Consider the following 16760-nt stretch of genomic DNA (forward strand, 5'->3'; position numbering starts at 1 on the left):
AAGGCTCAAACTCATTTATTTCTTTGTGTGGACTGATACATAATAAGTTTAGTGATCAGTGTACATGCTTTTCCACAGAGCTAAAGCCAATATAAAAAAGCAATTCTATGTAGTTCATTTTAAAGCCTGTATACAAAGTTGGCCTGTACTGTTGTAGGTGTGCTGCTCCAGTGGGACAAGTATGGAGTTGGTTCTTGGGTTGTGAGTTTATAGTAGGTTTATTTTCAGCGTGTGTTTCCCTCAAGATTGGCAGAGCCATTTCCTTTTCAGGTCCTTATTGGCAGCTGGATATTCTCTGTTTAAAATGCCCACCTAAGCATTGTACCTAGGTTTAGTGTGGGGGTGGGGTGGGGTGGTGGTTAGGACGGGACCCAGAGCCTTGCAGGTGCCAGAACGGTGCTTTGTCACCAAGCTCCTACTCCAGGAACACTTACTTGATGTTCCTTTAAAGATACAAGGAAAGTGTTGTAAATATCTTTGCTCCCTTTTTAACTTCTCTAGTGTTTCCATTCTTACATCTATGGTTCTATCTGGTATTTTATCCCCCACCCCCGCCCCTATCCTGAACATGTTCTGCCAAGATGGACTTTATCCTTTATAGGTTTGCTGGGGTGTAGCACAGTGATGGAGCATTGGCACAGTATGTGCAAGCCCTGGGTTCATTTCTTAGCTTTGCCAAGAGATAACAAGAAAGTCCTCTTCTAGATTTGATACAGTTTTTGCTACAGGGTCTCATTATGTAGCCCTGGCTGTCCTAAAACTTGGTGTGTAGACCAGGCTGGCCTTGAACTCACAGAAATCCTTCTGCCTCTGCCTCACAAGTGCTGGGATTAAAGGCCCAGCTTGATGAGATTTTTAATTTCCATCTTTTGAATGATTTTTTTTCTGGCCGTAGATTCTAGATTGGTAATTCTGTGTGTTTGTATTGTTCCACTGTCTTCCTGTTGGGATCCTTGTTTCTTGTAGAGGGTTGTGTGTGTTCCCCTCCCCGTCGTTCCCCTGTCCCCCCCATTCAGCTGGAGTTGATGATGACAGTTCCCTCTTGTCTCCCATGGTCTGCACAGGTATTTACCAAACATGTAAGCGCTTTCCCAGCCTGTGTTCCCTCCAGCCTTTTGCGGTCTGGGTCTTCTTTGGTGTTGCAGTTCCCATTGCTTTACCTTCAGCTTCACTTTTCCGTGGCAGCATTTCACTCATTGTTAACCCTGATGCTCCTCTAGTCCCTTCTCTCAGGAACCTGCCCCACACCACCTGTTGCCTTTGTGTAACTGCTGTCCTTACTGTTGTCCCGCGTGTCACCGCGCCCCGACTGAAGCCTTTCCTTCTCCGGCGTGTGGCTGGCCTTATCTTCCTCCTGATGTTTCATGGCACACACTGATTCAGTGAAATAATTGTATCAGTTTTTGCTCTTCTGTCCTTGTCACTGGTGTAATTGTGTGATCAGCTAGAACGCCAGGGCTGGCCCCCAGACCATGCCGGTCCTCCTGTTTCCTTGTCCTTCTGGTTTGCTCTCTGTCATCATCCAGCTCCTCAGGCTCACATCCCGGCTCTAGGCCATTGCTTGTCTTACGCTGTCTATTATGCTTTATAGTAAGTGTCTCAGCAAAAGTGCAGGGAAGGGCTTGAGTCTCCTCACGCTGTCATTTCACTGCCCTGGAGAAACACGCCCAGTGAAGGTGCAGTGGCCTGTGTCTCTGCGTTCAGTGGAGGTGATGCTGTTCATAGCTGCAGCCACGAGCTCTGTTGGGTCCTGAACACGTTAACCTACATGAGTTACACCCAGGCTGACCTGTACTTGAGCTTTATTGATCTGTCTCTTTTATTTCTTTCTTTTTAAAGTCTTTGAATCCTTTGTGGATTATGTGGCAGTAGAGCAACTAGACGGTGACAACAAGTATGACGCCGGGGAACACGGCCTGCAGGTAACCTCTTTCCCGTGCTGTTGGCGGCCCCTTTCCTCGGGCACGAGCAATGCTGTGCTGTCTTCTTTCTTCTGCTTTGGAGATGAGGAGCCTCAGGGCTCTCTTGAGTGGTCTGCTCGGGTGGGAGGGTTTGCCTGGTGAAGAGGTGTAGTGTTTCACAGGCAGAAGCAGCAGAGTGGTAGGAATGTGCTCGACAGTTCCTCCTTATCGCATACCCTGGTCTTTTCAGAAACAGTTTTTTGGTCATTTGAACTCAATTTTTAGCGCCCCAACCCCATTTTTTCTAGATTGGGCTTCTTCTGTATAGATAGCCCTGGCTGTCCTGGAACTCACTTTGTAGACCAGGTTGGCCTCGAACTCAGGTCTGCCACCTCTGCCTCCCTGGGAGATCTGTTGGAACCAGCCAAAGGCCTGTGCCACCACACCCAGCTCTTACATTTGTAGATGCCTTGTTTGCCTCCTCCTTCCATTGTTTAACTTTTCTGAACCTTAGGCTCTTAGGGTAAGGAGTGCATCCAACCACTAGGGTGTGGCCCCAAGGGACTCTGAGCATGGAACAAGTGACCTGTCCATGGTGCAGTGAGAGTTGGGCTGTGGTTACTTATCAGGCTGGCCAGCTGCAGTAATCTTGGGTCTTGTTTTTAGGCTTATAACTGGGCTCTCACTTGCTCCATGAGCATATCACAGTCCTTCCCAGGCTTGCCAGTTTGTAACTCATGGTACCATGACTGCTTTGCTGGGTCAGACCACTGAGGGTCAGAGGCTTTGCTGCACAGGAGAGTGAGCTATGCTGTGAGGAGTGCTTGAGAAGCACTATGGTTGACACTTTGCCACCCTGGATGATTTAGGATCTGGTTATGCAGTATGTAGTGCAGAGTGCTCACTTGAATGGGAAGGAGTGGAAATGGAATATTTTTTCATTGTTCCTTGTTGGTGTGGATGAGGTGCCTCTCTCTGCCTTTGTCTTTCTTGAGATAGCCCTATCTTAACATCATTTTGCATTACCAAGAATGTTGCCAAATAGGGGTTTCCTAGTTTCCAGCTGTTAAGTGGAATAGGATTGGAAGTGAAGACCAGGGGTTGGCTTGAGGTGCTGTTGAGAAGTAGGGTAAGCATTGTGAGCACTAACCCTGTGCCCCAGCATTCAGGGAAGAAGGCCATTTAGCTAGACTCCTTCCTGCCTGCAGATCTTTGCTTGTTCTCACGGTACTTCTGTAGCATACCTCTTTTCACATAACTCTGACCACAGTTTTCTTGTTAATGATTTTTCTGAGGCCCTCTGTGTTTGATGACTAACACTGCAGGTAGCAAGTGGCTTTTTTTTTTTTTTTTTTTTTTTTTTTTTTGTTTTTTGTTTTTTGTTTTTGTTTTTGTTTTTGTTTTTGTTTTTCGAGACAGGGTTTCTCTGTGTAGCTTTGCGCCTTTCCTGGAACTCGCTTTGGAGACCAGGCTGGCCTCGAACTCACAGAGATCCGCCTGGCTCTGCCTCCCGAGTGCTGGGATTAAAGGCGTGCGCCACCACCGCCCGGCTAGCAAGTGGCTTTTTAAATAACTCTTGCTCCTTTGCTGGTCAGCCAGGTTAGGGTGTATTTCCCACACATTACAGACCTAAACTTAAGACTCTCTAAACAAACATCCAAGTGTCCTCACATTTACCACCAACAGTACCCAAGCACGTTCCCTTAGTGCTGAAACTATTAGTGTGTGTATACATCCGTGGTGTGCATGTGTAGGCATGTCTGTGGGGATGTGTTGGAGTTCAGAGGGCTATTTTGTACACTCTTTTTTTTCCATCTTGACGTGGGTTCCAGGGATCACAGTCAGATCTGGCAGCCTTGTGGGGCAAGTGTCCTCAACTCTGAGCTATGTCCCTGGCCAGAAACAGTTCTTTTCTAGCTTTAAGAAACAAGTACAGCTGGATGTGGTGGAATATACCTTTAACCCCAGTATTTGATAGGCAGAGGCATGTGGATCTCTGAGTTCCATGCCAACCTGATCTGCTGAGCGCGTTCCGAGCTAGCCAGAGTAACCTATTGAATCGGTCTCAAAAAACAGGAGACGGGTAAAAGCCTGGTGTGGTAGCTTAGGAGGCAGAGGTCCGAGGTCACTGTAAGTTCAAGGTTTACAAAGTGAGACTCTGAACTAAAATCACCATTTCTTCTCAATTTCCAGGAAGCAGAGAAAGGTGTGAAATTCCTAACGTTGCCACCAGTGTTACACCTGCAGCTGATGAGGTTTATGTACGACCCTCAGACGGACCAGAACATCAAGATCAACGATAGGTAACGCGAGGGGTGAGGGCTTGGGTGACCTCTGCTGTTGTCTCTATTCTCCTTTGTTCTGTGTGTGGGTCCTCGGCTCTGAACAGTGAGATGTCACCCCTTAGGGGTGCTCCCTTGACCCCAGCCCTCTCCTGTGCGCGTTGAGAGCAAAGGGCGGGTTTCCCGACTAGTCACGGAGTTTGCACTCAGCTCTTCTAATGCGGAGAGTTTGACTAAATGTAGATTTCTGCTTGTTTTTTGATATTTTTGAGGCAGGGTTTCTCTGTACTTTTGGCTGTCCTGGAACTTGCCCTGTAGACCAGGCTGGCCTGGAACTCACAGATATTTTCCTGCCCCTGCCTCCCAAGTGCTGGGATTAAAGGCCTGTGCTGCCTGGCTAAATGGTAGATTTTTATTTACCACAAATTAGTGTTTTTGTTTTTAGCTTCCAGAATTTGCTAGCTTGAATTTGAAGAACGATAGAGTGTGTCTACCCCATTATAGTTTCCTTTCCATATTTTTAAGACAACAGATTTCAGGATTTAGGGACGTGGTTCCATTGGTAGAGTGCTTGCCTACCATACACAGGCCCCAGGGTTCATCCAGGCATGGTGTTGCATGTCTTTAATCCAGCATAGGGCTGGATTAGAAATTCAAGATCATCCTTGGATACCTATGGAGCTTTTGATGAGCCTGGCCCGTGTTAACGAGCCTTTGTGAGAGTGATGATACATGCTTTCCCTGAGTGTGTATGCACGGTTTTACCCTGATTAGTTTGAACGTCAACTTTGAACAGGACAGATGGTGGCCATTCATGTTTGTGGATAGTGTGGCCGAATTAAATTATTTCCACCAACAGAGTATGTGCTAACCTGCCTGTTTCTGCACACCCCACTTTCTTCCTGTTTTTAATGGAATTGCTGCCATTGTTTTAAAAGGGTTGAGATTTTTCTTAAATGTCCAGATCAGACATTTTCAGCAGATAGGGCCACAGTCCCAAGGTAGTGAGGCTGGATTCAAGCAGCCCTCAGCCTCTACACATATATTCTTTGGGGCTCTGTTCCACCTTGCATGGCTTTCCTGTGTCAAATACAGTATGTTCATATAATCTCAGGTTAAGGATCTTTTTACATATCTTTGGCTAGCTTGCTCCTTTTTCTTTTTTTTTTTTTTTTAAAGATTTATTTATTTATTATGTATACAGCAGGCCAGAAGAGGGCACCAGATCTTACTATAGATGATTGTGAGCCACCATATGGTTGCTGGGAATTGAACTCATGACCTCAGGAAGAACAGCCAGTGCTCTTAACCTCTGAGCCATCTCTCCAGCCCGCTTGTTCCTTCTTTAACACCAATGTCCTCAGTAGTACATTCCTGGATACTTTAGGCTTACATATACCCTAGAATTGAGTTCAGTGTAAATTTGCAATAAGACAGTTGGGTAAGCTTTTGAACTTGAACCTGTTAGTTATCTGAGTATTCTGAATTTTCCTTCAATTTTAAATCGACAAAGTTTTTCTAGTAAGTAGGAGCTCCTTCAGAAGTAGCTTTGAGAGCCTTCAGAATCATCTGTAATTCATGATTAAAGACGGACAGTTAATTATAAGCATTTATAATAAAGTTCTAATTAATGGATACCATGTTTTGGATGTAAGTCAATATTGAGTTTTTTAAAATATTTTGAATAGGTTTGAGTTTCCAGAACAATTACCACTTGATGAATTTTTGCAAAAAACAGACCCTAAGGACCCTGCGAATTACATTCTCCATGCAGTCCTGGTTCACAGCGGAGATAATCATGGTGGACATTATGTGGTTTACCTAAACCCCAAAGGGGATGGCAAAGTAAGTCCTGGCCTGGCCTTGGATGCCGATATTTAAGAAACATGTTTCTTCTGGTTCATGCTTCATGAAATTACTGGATTCCTTTCCAGTCTTTGAATGTATGTTCTTTTGTGACTGAAGTAGTTTTCTTGTCTGATTTTCAACAATGTAAAGGTGAATGGTGCATTAGAATGTATACTTCTGGATTAGTAATTGTACCTCACAGAAACTCTGCCTCATGCATCTGACAAATGCTGACTGGTGTTCCTTGGCTGGGCAGGGAGGCTTCATTGCATCAGGCCTGTTGATGTATCTTTTGTTCATCCTCCAGGATTCCTGATGTGATGCCATGTGGCAAAGGTTTTCAGAATAGATGGGGTTTTTTTTGGGGGGGGGGGGTTGAAGTATTTCACCATTTAAAGTAACTAATTGGACGATCATTATTAAATAATTTTAAGTCAGAAGTTTGCTACATTATGGAGTTACTTTTTGGTTTTTCGAGACAGGGTTTCTCTGTGTAGTTTTGGTACCTGTCCTGGATCTCACACTGTAGACCAGGCTGGCCTCGAACTCACAGAGATCCACCTGCCTCTGCCTCCTGAGTGCTGGGATTAAAGGTGTGCACCACCGCCTGGCTGGAGTTACTTATTAAAATGTCTCATTTAATTGTACTCTGTGCCTTTAATTCTCCAAAGGGTTGGCTCTATGCTAACGATTGGTCCAGAGTCAGAAGCAGGCTGTTTGAGTAGGTAACAAACAGTACCAGTGGGCATTTGGGTTTTGAACAAGGAAGACAGAAGCACTCTGGGTGTTGTAGGAGGGTGTTGTTGGAGAATTTCTCTCTAGCTCCCGCCACCAAGTCCCACCAGTCCCAGAGCCCACTTATAAAATGAACACAGAGACTCTTACATTATTTAAACTGTTTGGCCATTAGCTCAGGCCTATCATTGTCTAGCTCTTACTCTTATATTTAGCCCATTTTTATTAATCTTTACTTTGTCACGTGGCTCACCAGTATTTTATATCTTCCTTGTCCTGGCAGCGGCTCCAGCCAGTCCCTCTCTTCCTTCCTCCTTTCTCGATTCTCCTCTCTGTTAGTCCCGCCTATATTTCCTGTCTGGCTATTGGCCAGTCAGGGTTTATTTACATATAGTGATATCCACAGCGGGAGGGTGTGTTTCTCTACTAACATCTGTCTTCCTACTTTCCCTCCAGTGGTGTAAATTTGATGATGACGTTGTATCCAGGTGTACTAAAGAAGAAGCTATTGAGCACAATTATGGGGGTCACGATGATGACCTATCTGTTCGACACTGCACAAATGCCTACATGTTAGTGTACATCAGGGAATCAAAGCTAAGTGAGTACCAATGCCTTGTGTTATCCTTGTACTATGGCAAACTCAGAGTTCTGTAAAGAATCTCTCACTGCCTCAGTGGTTTCTTTGTCTAATACAGTACCATAAAGTATAGTGGACCCAACCATAGTGTCTGGCCAGACTCCCCCCCCCCCCCCCCCCCTTATTCTTTGTATCTCCATCATTCTATCCCCAAAAGCAAACTGCGTTGAGATTGTGGGCTTTGAAGTGAACACACGGTCCCAAGACCTTCCACATTCTTAGGTTATTTATGTATTTATTTATTTATTTTTTGGTTTTTCGAGACAGCGTTTCTCTGTGTAGCTTTGTGCCTTTTCTGGAACTTTGTAGCCCAGGCTGGCCTCAAACTCACAGAGACCTGCCTGCCTCTGCCTCCCGAGTGCTGGGATTAAAGGCGTGCGCCGCCACCACCACCACCACCACCACCACCCGGCCCTAGGTTTTTTTTGTTTGTTTGTTTGTTTTGTTTTTGTTTTTCGAGACAGGGTTTCTCTGTGTAGCTTTGCGCCTTTCCTGGAACTCGCTTTGGAGACCAGGCTGGCCTCGAACTCACAGAGATCCGCCTGGCTCTGCCTCCCGAGTGCTGGGATTAAAGGCGTGCGCCACCACCGCCCGGCCTAGGTTATTTTTTAATGAAGACCTAACCTGAGACTCTTGTAAGGAGGGAAAGCAGAGTCAGCACCAGGTGAAAGAAGATGCATTTGTCCTGCAGGTGAAGTGTTACAAGCTGTTACCGACCATGATATTCCTCAGCAGTTGGTGGAACGATTACAGGAAGAGAAAAGGATCGAGGCTCAGAAGCGGAAGGAGCGGCAGGAAGCCCATCTCTACATGCAAGTGCAGGTCAGCCTCAGGCTTGGGAGACTGCTGTGCTGACAGTGCGTGCCCCAGGTCTGTGCTGTCGTTCTCGGCGGCTCCTGTTGGCGCTGCAGTGTGCTGGGCCTGTGCTGTCCATTCTGAGCCTTCTGGGCATCTGGTCTAGCTGCAAGGGCTCACTGTAGGTGGTGAGGCGAGTGTGAGGCCTTTTGAGATTTGAGTGTGCTCAGGGTGACGTGTCTCACTGGTTGTAAGCTTGGCTCTGTGTGCCTTCAGATAGTCGCAGAGGACCAGTTTTGTGGCCACCAAGGAAATGACATGTACGATGAGGAGAAAGTCAAGTACACCGTGTTCAAGGTTCTGAAGAACTCCTCCCTGGCAGAGTTTGTTCAGAGCCTCTCCCAGACCATGGTGGGTATAGCTCCTCTGCTCACACCCAGGCCATTGATACCATGAGAGACCTGCTACCTTGGGTGGTCACTGTCTGGGCCCCGCCTGAAAAGGAGATGTTGAGCTGAGCTCCTGACCTGCCTCACAGTCTGTGAATCTCAGAACTTGCTTCCTTCAGTCCTAAAGCTAGCCTTGTAGCAGATATCATGAGAAGGGCTTGTAGAGACTGTTGGTTCCTCTGCCGCCACCACCAGTGTTTGGTAAAATAGGCTCTTGGCTGAGTGAGCCATGGTGTAGTAGTGGTCCTGGTGAGGTCAGAGGCACAAATTGTCCAAGCTGTGGGACAAAACGTTTTAAGTTTGAGTCAAACCCCCTTCCCTTTTACTCACAAAAGCATTAAATTGATAAAGATGGAAATACATGCTTCTTACTTTAATAAACTTTTGGATTTTTTTCAGGGGTTTCCACAAGATCAAATTCGATTATGGCCTATGCAAGCAAGGAGTAATGGAACAAAGCGGCCAGCAATGTTAGATAATGAAGCCGACGGCAACAAAACAGTAAATATTGTTGGTGGATCCTGGGTGTCTCCCAGTGTGGAGCTCTGTGGGAGGCTCTGGTCCTGCAGTTAGCAGCCCTGTCCCTTTGGGTTGATTCAGTCGAGCTGGTCGTGCTCTGTGCTACTCAGTGTAGTTGTCACCCTGTCACCTAGGCCACTGCAAGCTTCTAAAACCTTCCTCTCTTTTGGAAATAGATGATTGAACTGAGTGACAATGAGAACCCTTGGACGATATTCCTAGAAACAGTGGATCCTGAGCTGGCTGCTAGTGGAGCAACGCTGCCCAAGTTTGATAAAGATCGTAAGTGCCCACAGGTGCCTGCTACTTTAGAGCACCCAGTAGGCTTTGAGTTCTCGATGATCAGAGGTCTGAACCTTTATTCCTTGGAGAAAAATCTCCTGGTACCTCCATGTTAACTCAGTCAGTCCCTTCCATTTTGAGGGCTTCTAAGGAAGCCACAAGAGACCAGCTCAGCTTGAGTCTCCTGGCAGAGGGAGCAGACAGCAGTGGTGTTGTGGTGTCCTGGCTGCTGGCTTGTGCTCATCACTCTGGTGTGAAGGTTAGGGCAGGGTTGCAGGCATGTGTTAGGTCTCTTGGCAAATGGTTCACGTTAGGGCCACACAGCCTGTGTGAAGGAGTTCTGAAGGAGTCCTGGTTCTGCCACTAAAGAGGTGGCTGCCCCACAGACTAGGACACTTAGCTGCTAGGTCTAGCCTCTGGGATACTGGTCTAGCTAGTCAGTGCTAGGTCTCAGTTTACTGCACTGGTGTCTCCTTCACTGTCTCCTGGTGTGCTTTACCCAGGTGTGGGTCAGCCTCCTGAAGGATCCTTGTGTCGTTGTTACTTCTAGGACAGCTCACTGTTGGGACATCACTTACCCCAAGCTTACTTGTTAGCATTCAGACATACTCAGGGTTAAAATCCTAACAGTCTGTTCATCAACTTGTAGATGATGTAATGTTATTTTTGAAGATGTATGATCCTAAAACACGGAGCTTGAATTACTGTGGACATATCTACACACCCATATCCTGTAAAATACGTAAGTTCTGGCTGCACTTCCTTCCAGCTAGATTTTGCTCGCTACATTACAGCTGTGTATTTAACAGATTTCTTTACCCTAGGTGACTTACTCCCAGTTATGTGTGACAGAGCAGGATTTATCCAGGATACTAGCCTTATCCTCTATGAGGTTTGCTTTTTTTTTTTTTTCTCCCTCTGTAATCACTGTATTGTTTCTGCTTGTGGGGAGGTTGTTCTGCTTGCCTAGCAAATTAGTATTGCTTAGTCTATAGTTCATTTAGGTTGTCTTCTGTGTGTGTTTGTGGGGGATTTTGGGGGTTAGAGGAGGTTAAGACAGGTTCTCTGTAGACCAGGCTGGCTTTGAACTCAGAGAGATCCACCTGCCTCTGTCTCCCAAGTGCTGGGATTAAACGCGTGTGCCCCCACCAGGTCCTCTACTCTTTAGTTGGAAATATCAGTTTGTTTTTGGTTTTGTGGTTTATTGAGACAGGGTCTCATGTAACCCAGGCTGGATTCAGACTTGCTTATATATAGCTACTTTGGCCTCCTAATCTTACTGTCTCTACTTCCCCAAAGTGCTGGGATTACAAGTATGTCCCACCACACATACCCTGTTTCACATTTAAAAAATGGTAATTTTTACCTGTTTGGGGTTGGTGATCATTAGATACTTACTTTTAGATTTGTTTTTCCCGCTCGTATTTTAACTTCATAAAAGTGTGCATAAGCTGTGTGTGGTCATATGAGCTTGAAGGTCCTGGCTGTTTGGATGATTGCTTGAGCACAGGAATCCAGGGCCAACCTAAAGAAACAAGGAGACCCTGTCTCAAATTACAGCAAAACACACAACAGATAGACGAATAGATAGGAATGTAGAGAAAGCATAAATAACAACAATCTGGTCATAACAGACACTCTTAAATGTAACCATTTGCTGTCTCTTCCTATAGGAAGTTAAGCCGAACTTGACAGAGAGAATTCAGGACTACGATGTATCTCTTGATAAAGCCCTTGATGAGCTGATGGATGGTGACATTATAGTGTTTCAGAAGTATGTATCTTTGACAGTTTCCATCTCCTTTGTATGCCTATCAAATGTTTTTTTAGTCAGTGCAGTCCAGCAAACATTTGTATTATGCTCTGAGCTGTAGTGGAGTGTCCTCATTCTGGACAGTAGCTAGTTACAGGTTTTGATATTCGGGACAGTGAATGAAGCTTAACCTTATTTAAAGTTCTCTTGGTGATAAGGTGGTGAGCACTGTAATCTTGGAACTTGGGAGGTAGAGACTGGAGGACCCAGGAGCTACATAGCAAGTTTGAGATTATCCAGGGCTCTGTCAGAGCCTGTCTCCCAAACATGTTCTCATGTAGGGACCAAAGTGGGTATCTTTATGGAGTAAAATACTCTGAAAACAAGGCTGGCCTTCACTGCCTGCATCCATACCTGTAGGTGTGTACCTGCGATACTAGTGTCCAGCAGCCTGATAGTGGATAAAAGCTGCAGGTGTGGACTGCTAGTCAGAGCCCAGGCTGAATGCACTGTGCTACAAAGGAGCTTATTTGTAGGGAGGTGTTTTGTCCCGCAGTCACTGGAGAAGCAGCTGGCACTGAGTGCCTTGCTGTAGAACCTCCACAAGTACTAGTCTCTCTTGATTTTATTTTTATGTGTATGAATATTTTGTCTGTGCGCGATGTGTATACCTGCTGCCAGTGGAAGCCAGTAGTGGGTATTAAAGATCCTTGGGACTGGAATTTTATGAGCCATCACATGGGTGTTAGGGGTGAAGCCAGGTCCTCTGGAAGTGCTCTTAACCTCTGAGCCATCTCTCCAGGCACACACTTGCCTTTTTTGTGCCTTGTTGTAGTGGTAGCTGAGGCAGGTTTCAAAGAGAGCACTCTGTTTTCCATTACGCTGTTGTCTAAATGATGCTGCCTTTTGCCACTCCTGATATAGTCTGCAAAAATCTTTCCTCTCCAGGGATGACCCTGAAAATGATAACAGTGAATTACCCACTGCAAAAGAATATTTCAGAGATCTCTACCACCGTGTCGATGTCATCTTCTGTGATAAAACAATCCCCAATGACCCTGGGTTTGTGGTTACGTTATCAAATAGGATGAATTATTTTCAGGTATTGAACAGTTGCTCTTTGCTACTTCATTTGCCCTTCCTAGAAGACACATATTGGTGAAAGAAAGTGTCTAACAGCTTCATAAGGAAGACAGCACCTTGCTTGGCATGGACTTAGTTCAGACAGAGGTTGTGAGTTCCCGGCTTCTCTGGGCTCCACACACAGCAAGAAGCCTCAGAAGTTAAAATTGTTGACTTTAAAGGTCCATAACACGGAGAAATGATCCACAAACATGGAGAAATGATGAATATATCTAAAGAGAGAAATACTAATTTCGATAGAACCTATCACAGTATATTCACCTTTTAGCAGTCAGCATTGTGCTACACAAATATATACAGTAAAGCAGGGAAAACCCTGTACAAAAGTAGGTCACTTCCATGGTGACACACTCAGGAATGTTGTTTTGTTATGGATAATAGTAAATTTCTAGGGAATTTCAATTCAGGCTGCCCATGTATATCACATTTCTATGGAAATACAACTAAATAACCCCAAGTTTTTTGAGTACACACCTGCCTTTCCCCAGAGTGCCAACCTCTCTTCTGGTTCTTTCTCTCCTAGGTTGCAAAGACAGTCGCACAGAGGCTCAACACAGACCCCATGCTGCTGCAGTTCTTCAAGTCTCAAGGGTAAGTGAGGCTCACTCTGGGTGCACCCTGCTTGCTCCTCCCTGTGAGTGAGTTTCTCCAGACATCGTGTGGACACTTGACTAGATGCTAGGTCACCTGCATGTAGTCTTTCTTTGTTTGGAAGACCCTGAGGTGCTCAAGTAACTGTTCATTCACCTCCTCTAGTGTTGTGTTTGATTTTGGTTGACCCGTCATGCTTCTTTGGGTCTAGGTCCTATGCAGCGAGAGAGTCTTCTGTGTGCTCTGTCCCCTCATACACTGAGAAACTCAGGTCTGGGGGACAGAAGTGGGCTAGGTAGGTGCACAGGTTTCAGACAGTGCACAGCTAGCTCTTTGTGTTTGTTTATTTTCAGTTGGTGTGTGTTGTAGACCAGTAAACAATTTGTTTATTCATATGCTGTTTTCTTATAGTTATAGAGATGGCCCAGGTAATCCTCTTAGACATAATTATGAAGGTACTTTAAGAGATCTTCTACAATTTTTCAAGCCAAGACAACCTAAGAAACTTTACTACCAGCAGGTATGAGTCGAAGTCAGTGTGGCGGGGTGATAGAGGGAGGAAGGTGAGTTCTCGGAGGGAGGGAGTCCGTCTGAACAGTTGTCTCTGTCTCAACAGCTTAAAATGAAGATCACGGACTTTGAGAACAGAAGGAGCTTTAAGTGTATATGGTTAAACAGCCAGTTTAGGGAAGAGGTGAGCGCTTCTTTGTAATGTCACTCTTTTCAGAGCTCTGGAACTAAAACCCACCAGAGGGAGCACTCCCTCAGTGCCAGCATGTGGTGAGGCCCTGAAAGTCAGAAGTGAGAGCATACCCCAGACTAGAGCTTGAGGTGTCTCCATGGCCCCTTGGCCCAGAGCCAGGTCATGATACACAGCCAGGCTGTACCCCTATGCCGTATCCATTTAAAAAAAAAAAAAAAATTATGCTTGCCTGGTTACCAGGCCATTTTACCTTCCAGCTGCACCAGAAATTGAGAAATTTGAGACCTAAATACTGTGATTTCTGTTAGTGTTGGTGAGGCTCTAACCACCAACTTACTGGTGCCGTTTCTGAGGACCAGCCCTCTGTCTCCTTATGCTGAGAACAGGAATGCTTTTAGGGTGACCCAGGATTATTTCTCAGAAACTGTTCTGATCTGTAGTCGAGTGTGGAGGAGGTGGTCCTACTACCGTGAGAGAATCCACAGTTGAGGGGCTGCTAGGGTGGGTCTTTGAGTGATATCTCACCCCTCTTCCCAACTTGAACTAGTGAAGTTCTTGGGTTTGTTGTAGCAGAAATCTGTTTTCTTTAAAGCACTTGTAACACTCTGTCATTTAGGAAATAACACTATATCCAGACAAGCATGGCTGTGTCCGGGACCTGTTAGAAGAATGTAAAAAAGCCGTGGAGCTCGGGGACAAAGCATCAGGGAGACTTAGGCAAGTATCTTTTGAGCTGCAGGAGGGTGGGGCAGCCAGCCACACCGGAACAGGATGGAAAGTCAACAGCCCCATCCTTCTGCAGTTGCTGTTTGCAGAGCCAAGCCTCTCTCTTGTCTTCTTTTAACTGTAGTAAATGGGGGTGACGCTGGTAGCAGAGGAACAGTGGGTTCCAAGGTGCTTGGGGGTGGGGTGGGGTCCACACATCTTGAGATGTAAAGCAAGGCCCCAGATTCTGCTTTTCTGAGTCTGGGCATGTTTCTATGGTTTTACCTTAGGGATGCCTCACAGACAGGTGGCTTTGGGGCTGTTTGGTTCCCTAAAATGTTTTCTTGGGAATTTTAGTAGACAGCAGCCAGTACTCTATCTGGTTAGTGCTCGGCCTCTTGTATTGTACTCAATGACTGCTCTTCTATAAAAATTAATAATAAAAGTAAAATACATAAAGCATAATTGAGCCACACGTATGATCATGCCCACCCAGAGTTGCTTCTCCTGAGCATACAGACATCATCATGCCCTCCTCTTGTATCTTTACATGAGACTTCATTGTCCCATTTTTCTTCTTTAGGCTGCTAGAAATTGTGAGCTACAAAATTATTGGTGTACATCAAGAGGATGAACTATTAGAATGTTTATCTCCTGCAACAAGTCGAACTTTTCGAATAGAGGTAACTGTCACCTTGCTGGCCTCAGAACCAATGGGTCTGCAGGTCGTGGCCCATCTACTGGAGTGGATCTCACCATGGGCTGTATAAAGTAGCTGGAGTTGTTCCGTTCATCAGTTCTCAATGAGGCTAATTTCATTCCAAGCTTTTAAAATGCTGTAACATGAAAAAAATACACACAGCATAGAATAATGTAGGCCCTGCTAAGTGTGCACATGATGGTGCTGAGCACAGTGCCTTGTGCAGCCATTGGTGCCCTCCATCCCCAGAGCCTCTTCATCCCAAACTACTGTTGTCTGTTTTTGTGCTCTTGAGGGAAGTCTTGCCCACATTTGTCTTTATAATTTCGAGCCAACTGTGGTAGAGCACAGGGGATTTTGTTTTTGTTTTTGTTTTTATTGCCTACATGTATATCTGTACCACATGAATGCAGAGTCCAGAAAAGTACGACAGATCTGCTGGAGTTAGGGGTGGGTGTGAGCCGCTGTGGGTTCTGGTCATCAAACCCTGGTCCTCTGGAAAAGCAGCAGTGGGGCTAGAGAATGGCTCAGTGGTTTGATGACCAGAACCCACAGGGACTCACAGCCGCCTGTGGTAGCACCATTGTTAGCACAGAGCTTTAATTCCAGCCCTCAGGAGGCAAAGACAGGCCAGTTTGATCTATATACCAAGTTCAAGGCCAGTCAGAGCTACATAGTTAGGCCAAATATAAAGTAAAAACATTAATTTGGTAGCCGACAGAATGCCTTAGCTAGTAAAGGTACTCTCCCACCCACGCTTGACGGCCCGAGTTTGATCTCCTGGCCCCACACATGTGAGATGGAGAGGACTGGCTCCTGCAGGTTGTCTTCTGACCCCAGCATGCACACTGTAGCAGGCATGTGTGCAGACACACAGATCAGTCGACGATGTGTAATTTGATAGATGGGGACTGAACAAGTCCAGGCAGAAACTCTGGGTCAGTGGTGGAGAGAGCTGCTGACATGTCCACAGGAACTGGAATATAAATGTTTTCGTTTCTGCCAAGAAAAAAGGTGTGGCCTTTTGGTAGAAATGTATGCCAGCAGCACACGTTACTTTAACAAGCTACTTGATGACGAGCTTAAATAGAAGAGTTTGTAGTGACTCAGAGTTTCGGGGGCTTCCGTCCTGGCCAGTGTGTGTGGGTCTCTAGAGCCAGCACGTGATCTAATGGAAGCCCCTTCACTGTGTGTGGGGGGGGGGGGGGGGGGGGAGAGAGAGAGACATCGAGACATCCACTCACCCCTGTCAGTTTATGGGTCGTCTGGATCTAAATGGGAGTTTATCCATTGAGTGTCAGGTTAGAATGTAAATAATAACTACACTTAAAGGAAGTTTTGTGTTTAAAATGTGTCTCCAGGAAATACCTTTGGACCAGGTAGACATAGATAAGGAGAACGAGATGCTAATCACAGTGGCGCATTTCCACAAAGAGGTGTTTGGGACTTTTGGAATTCCGTTTTTGCTGAGAATACACCAGGTAAGAGTTCTGTCAGAACTCCGTGTCTTTGAAAGACTTGATCTCAGCTGATGGGCCAGGCCAGCCTGGCTTTGGCACCTACCACACAGCACTGCACGCTGGGGGATGTGCCTTTGCTATCTGAGCACACCTGTCTTTTGTCTTCCAGGGTGAGCATTTCAGAGAAGTGATGAAGCGAATTCAGAGCCTGCTGGATATCCAGGAAAAGGAGTTTGAGAAGGTGTGTGCTCGTA

At 45.8% G+C, this 16760-nt stretch overlaps 1 protein-coding gene across 4 annotated transcripts in view; it reads left to right on the top strand.

The window, feature by feature from the left end:
- The window catches only part of Usp7 (ubiquitin specific peptidase 7), a 54980-nt gene that overhangs the window by 37340 nt on the left and 880 nt on the right, over positions 1 to 16760 (top strand). For all 4 annotated transcript variants that reach the window (XM_059270023.1, XM_059270024.1, XM_059270025.1 and 1 more), the window contains 19 exons: positions 1840 to 1922; positions 4095 to 4204; positions 5872 to 6028; positions 7223 to 7367; positions 8098 to 8228; positions 8478 to 8612; positions 9050 to 9151; positions 9346 to 9451; positions 10101 to 10193; positions 10276 to 10343; positions 11125 to 11225; positions 12153 to 12306; positions 12871 to 12938; positions 13350 to 13458; positions 13555 to 13632; positions 14258 to 14358; positions 14930 to 15029; positions 16408 to 16527; positions 16676 to 16747. In XM_059270023.1, the coding sequence (XP_059126006.1) occupies positions 1840 to 1922; positions 4095 to 4204; positions 5872 to 6028; positions 7223 to 7367; positions 8098 to 8228; positions 8478 to 8612; positions 9050 to 9151; positions 9346 to 9451; positions 10101 to 10193; positions 10276 to 10343; positions 11125 to 11225; positions 12153 to 12306; positions 12871 to 12938; positions 13350 to 13458; positions 13555 to 13632; positions 14258 to 14358; positions 14930 to 15029; positions 16408 to 16527; positions 16676 to 16747 (2033 nt within the window). The remainder of the gene's footprint in view (positions 1 to 1839; positions 1923 to 4094; positions 4205 to 5871; positions 6029 to 7222; positions 7368 to 8097; positions 8229 to 8477; positions 8613 to 9049; positions 9152 to 9345; positions 9452 to 10100; positions 10194 to 10275; positions 10344 to 11124; positions 11226 to 12152; positions 12307 to 12870; positions 12939 to 13349; positions 13459 to 13554; positions 13633 to 14257; positions 14359 to 14929; positions 15030 to 16407; positions 16528 to 16675; positions 16748 to 16760) is intronic.

This window comes from Peromyscus eremicus, chromosome 8a, assembly GCF_949786415.1.
Source record: "Peromyscus eremicus chromosome 8a, PerEre_H2_v1, whole genome shotgun sequence".
Taxonomy (NCBI): Eukaryota; Metazoa; Chordata; class Mammalia; order Rodentia; family Cricetidae; genus Peromyscus; species Peromyscus eremicus.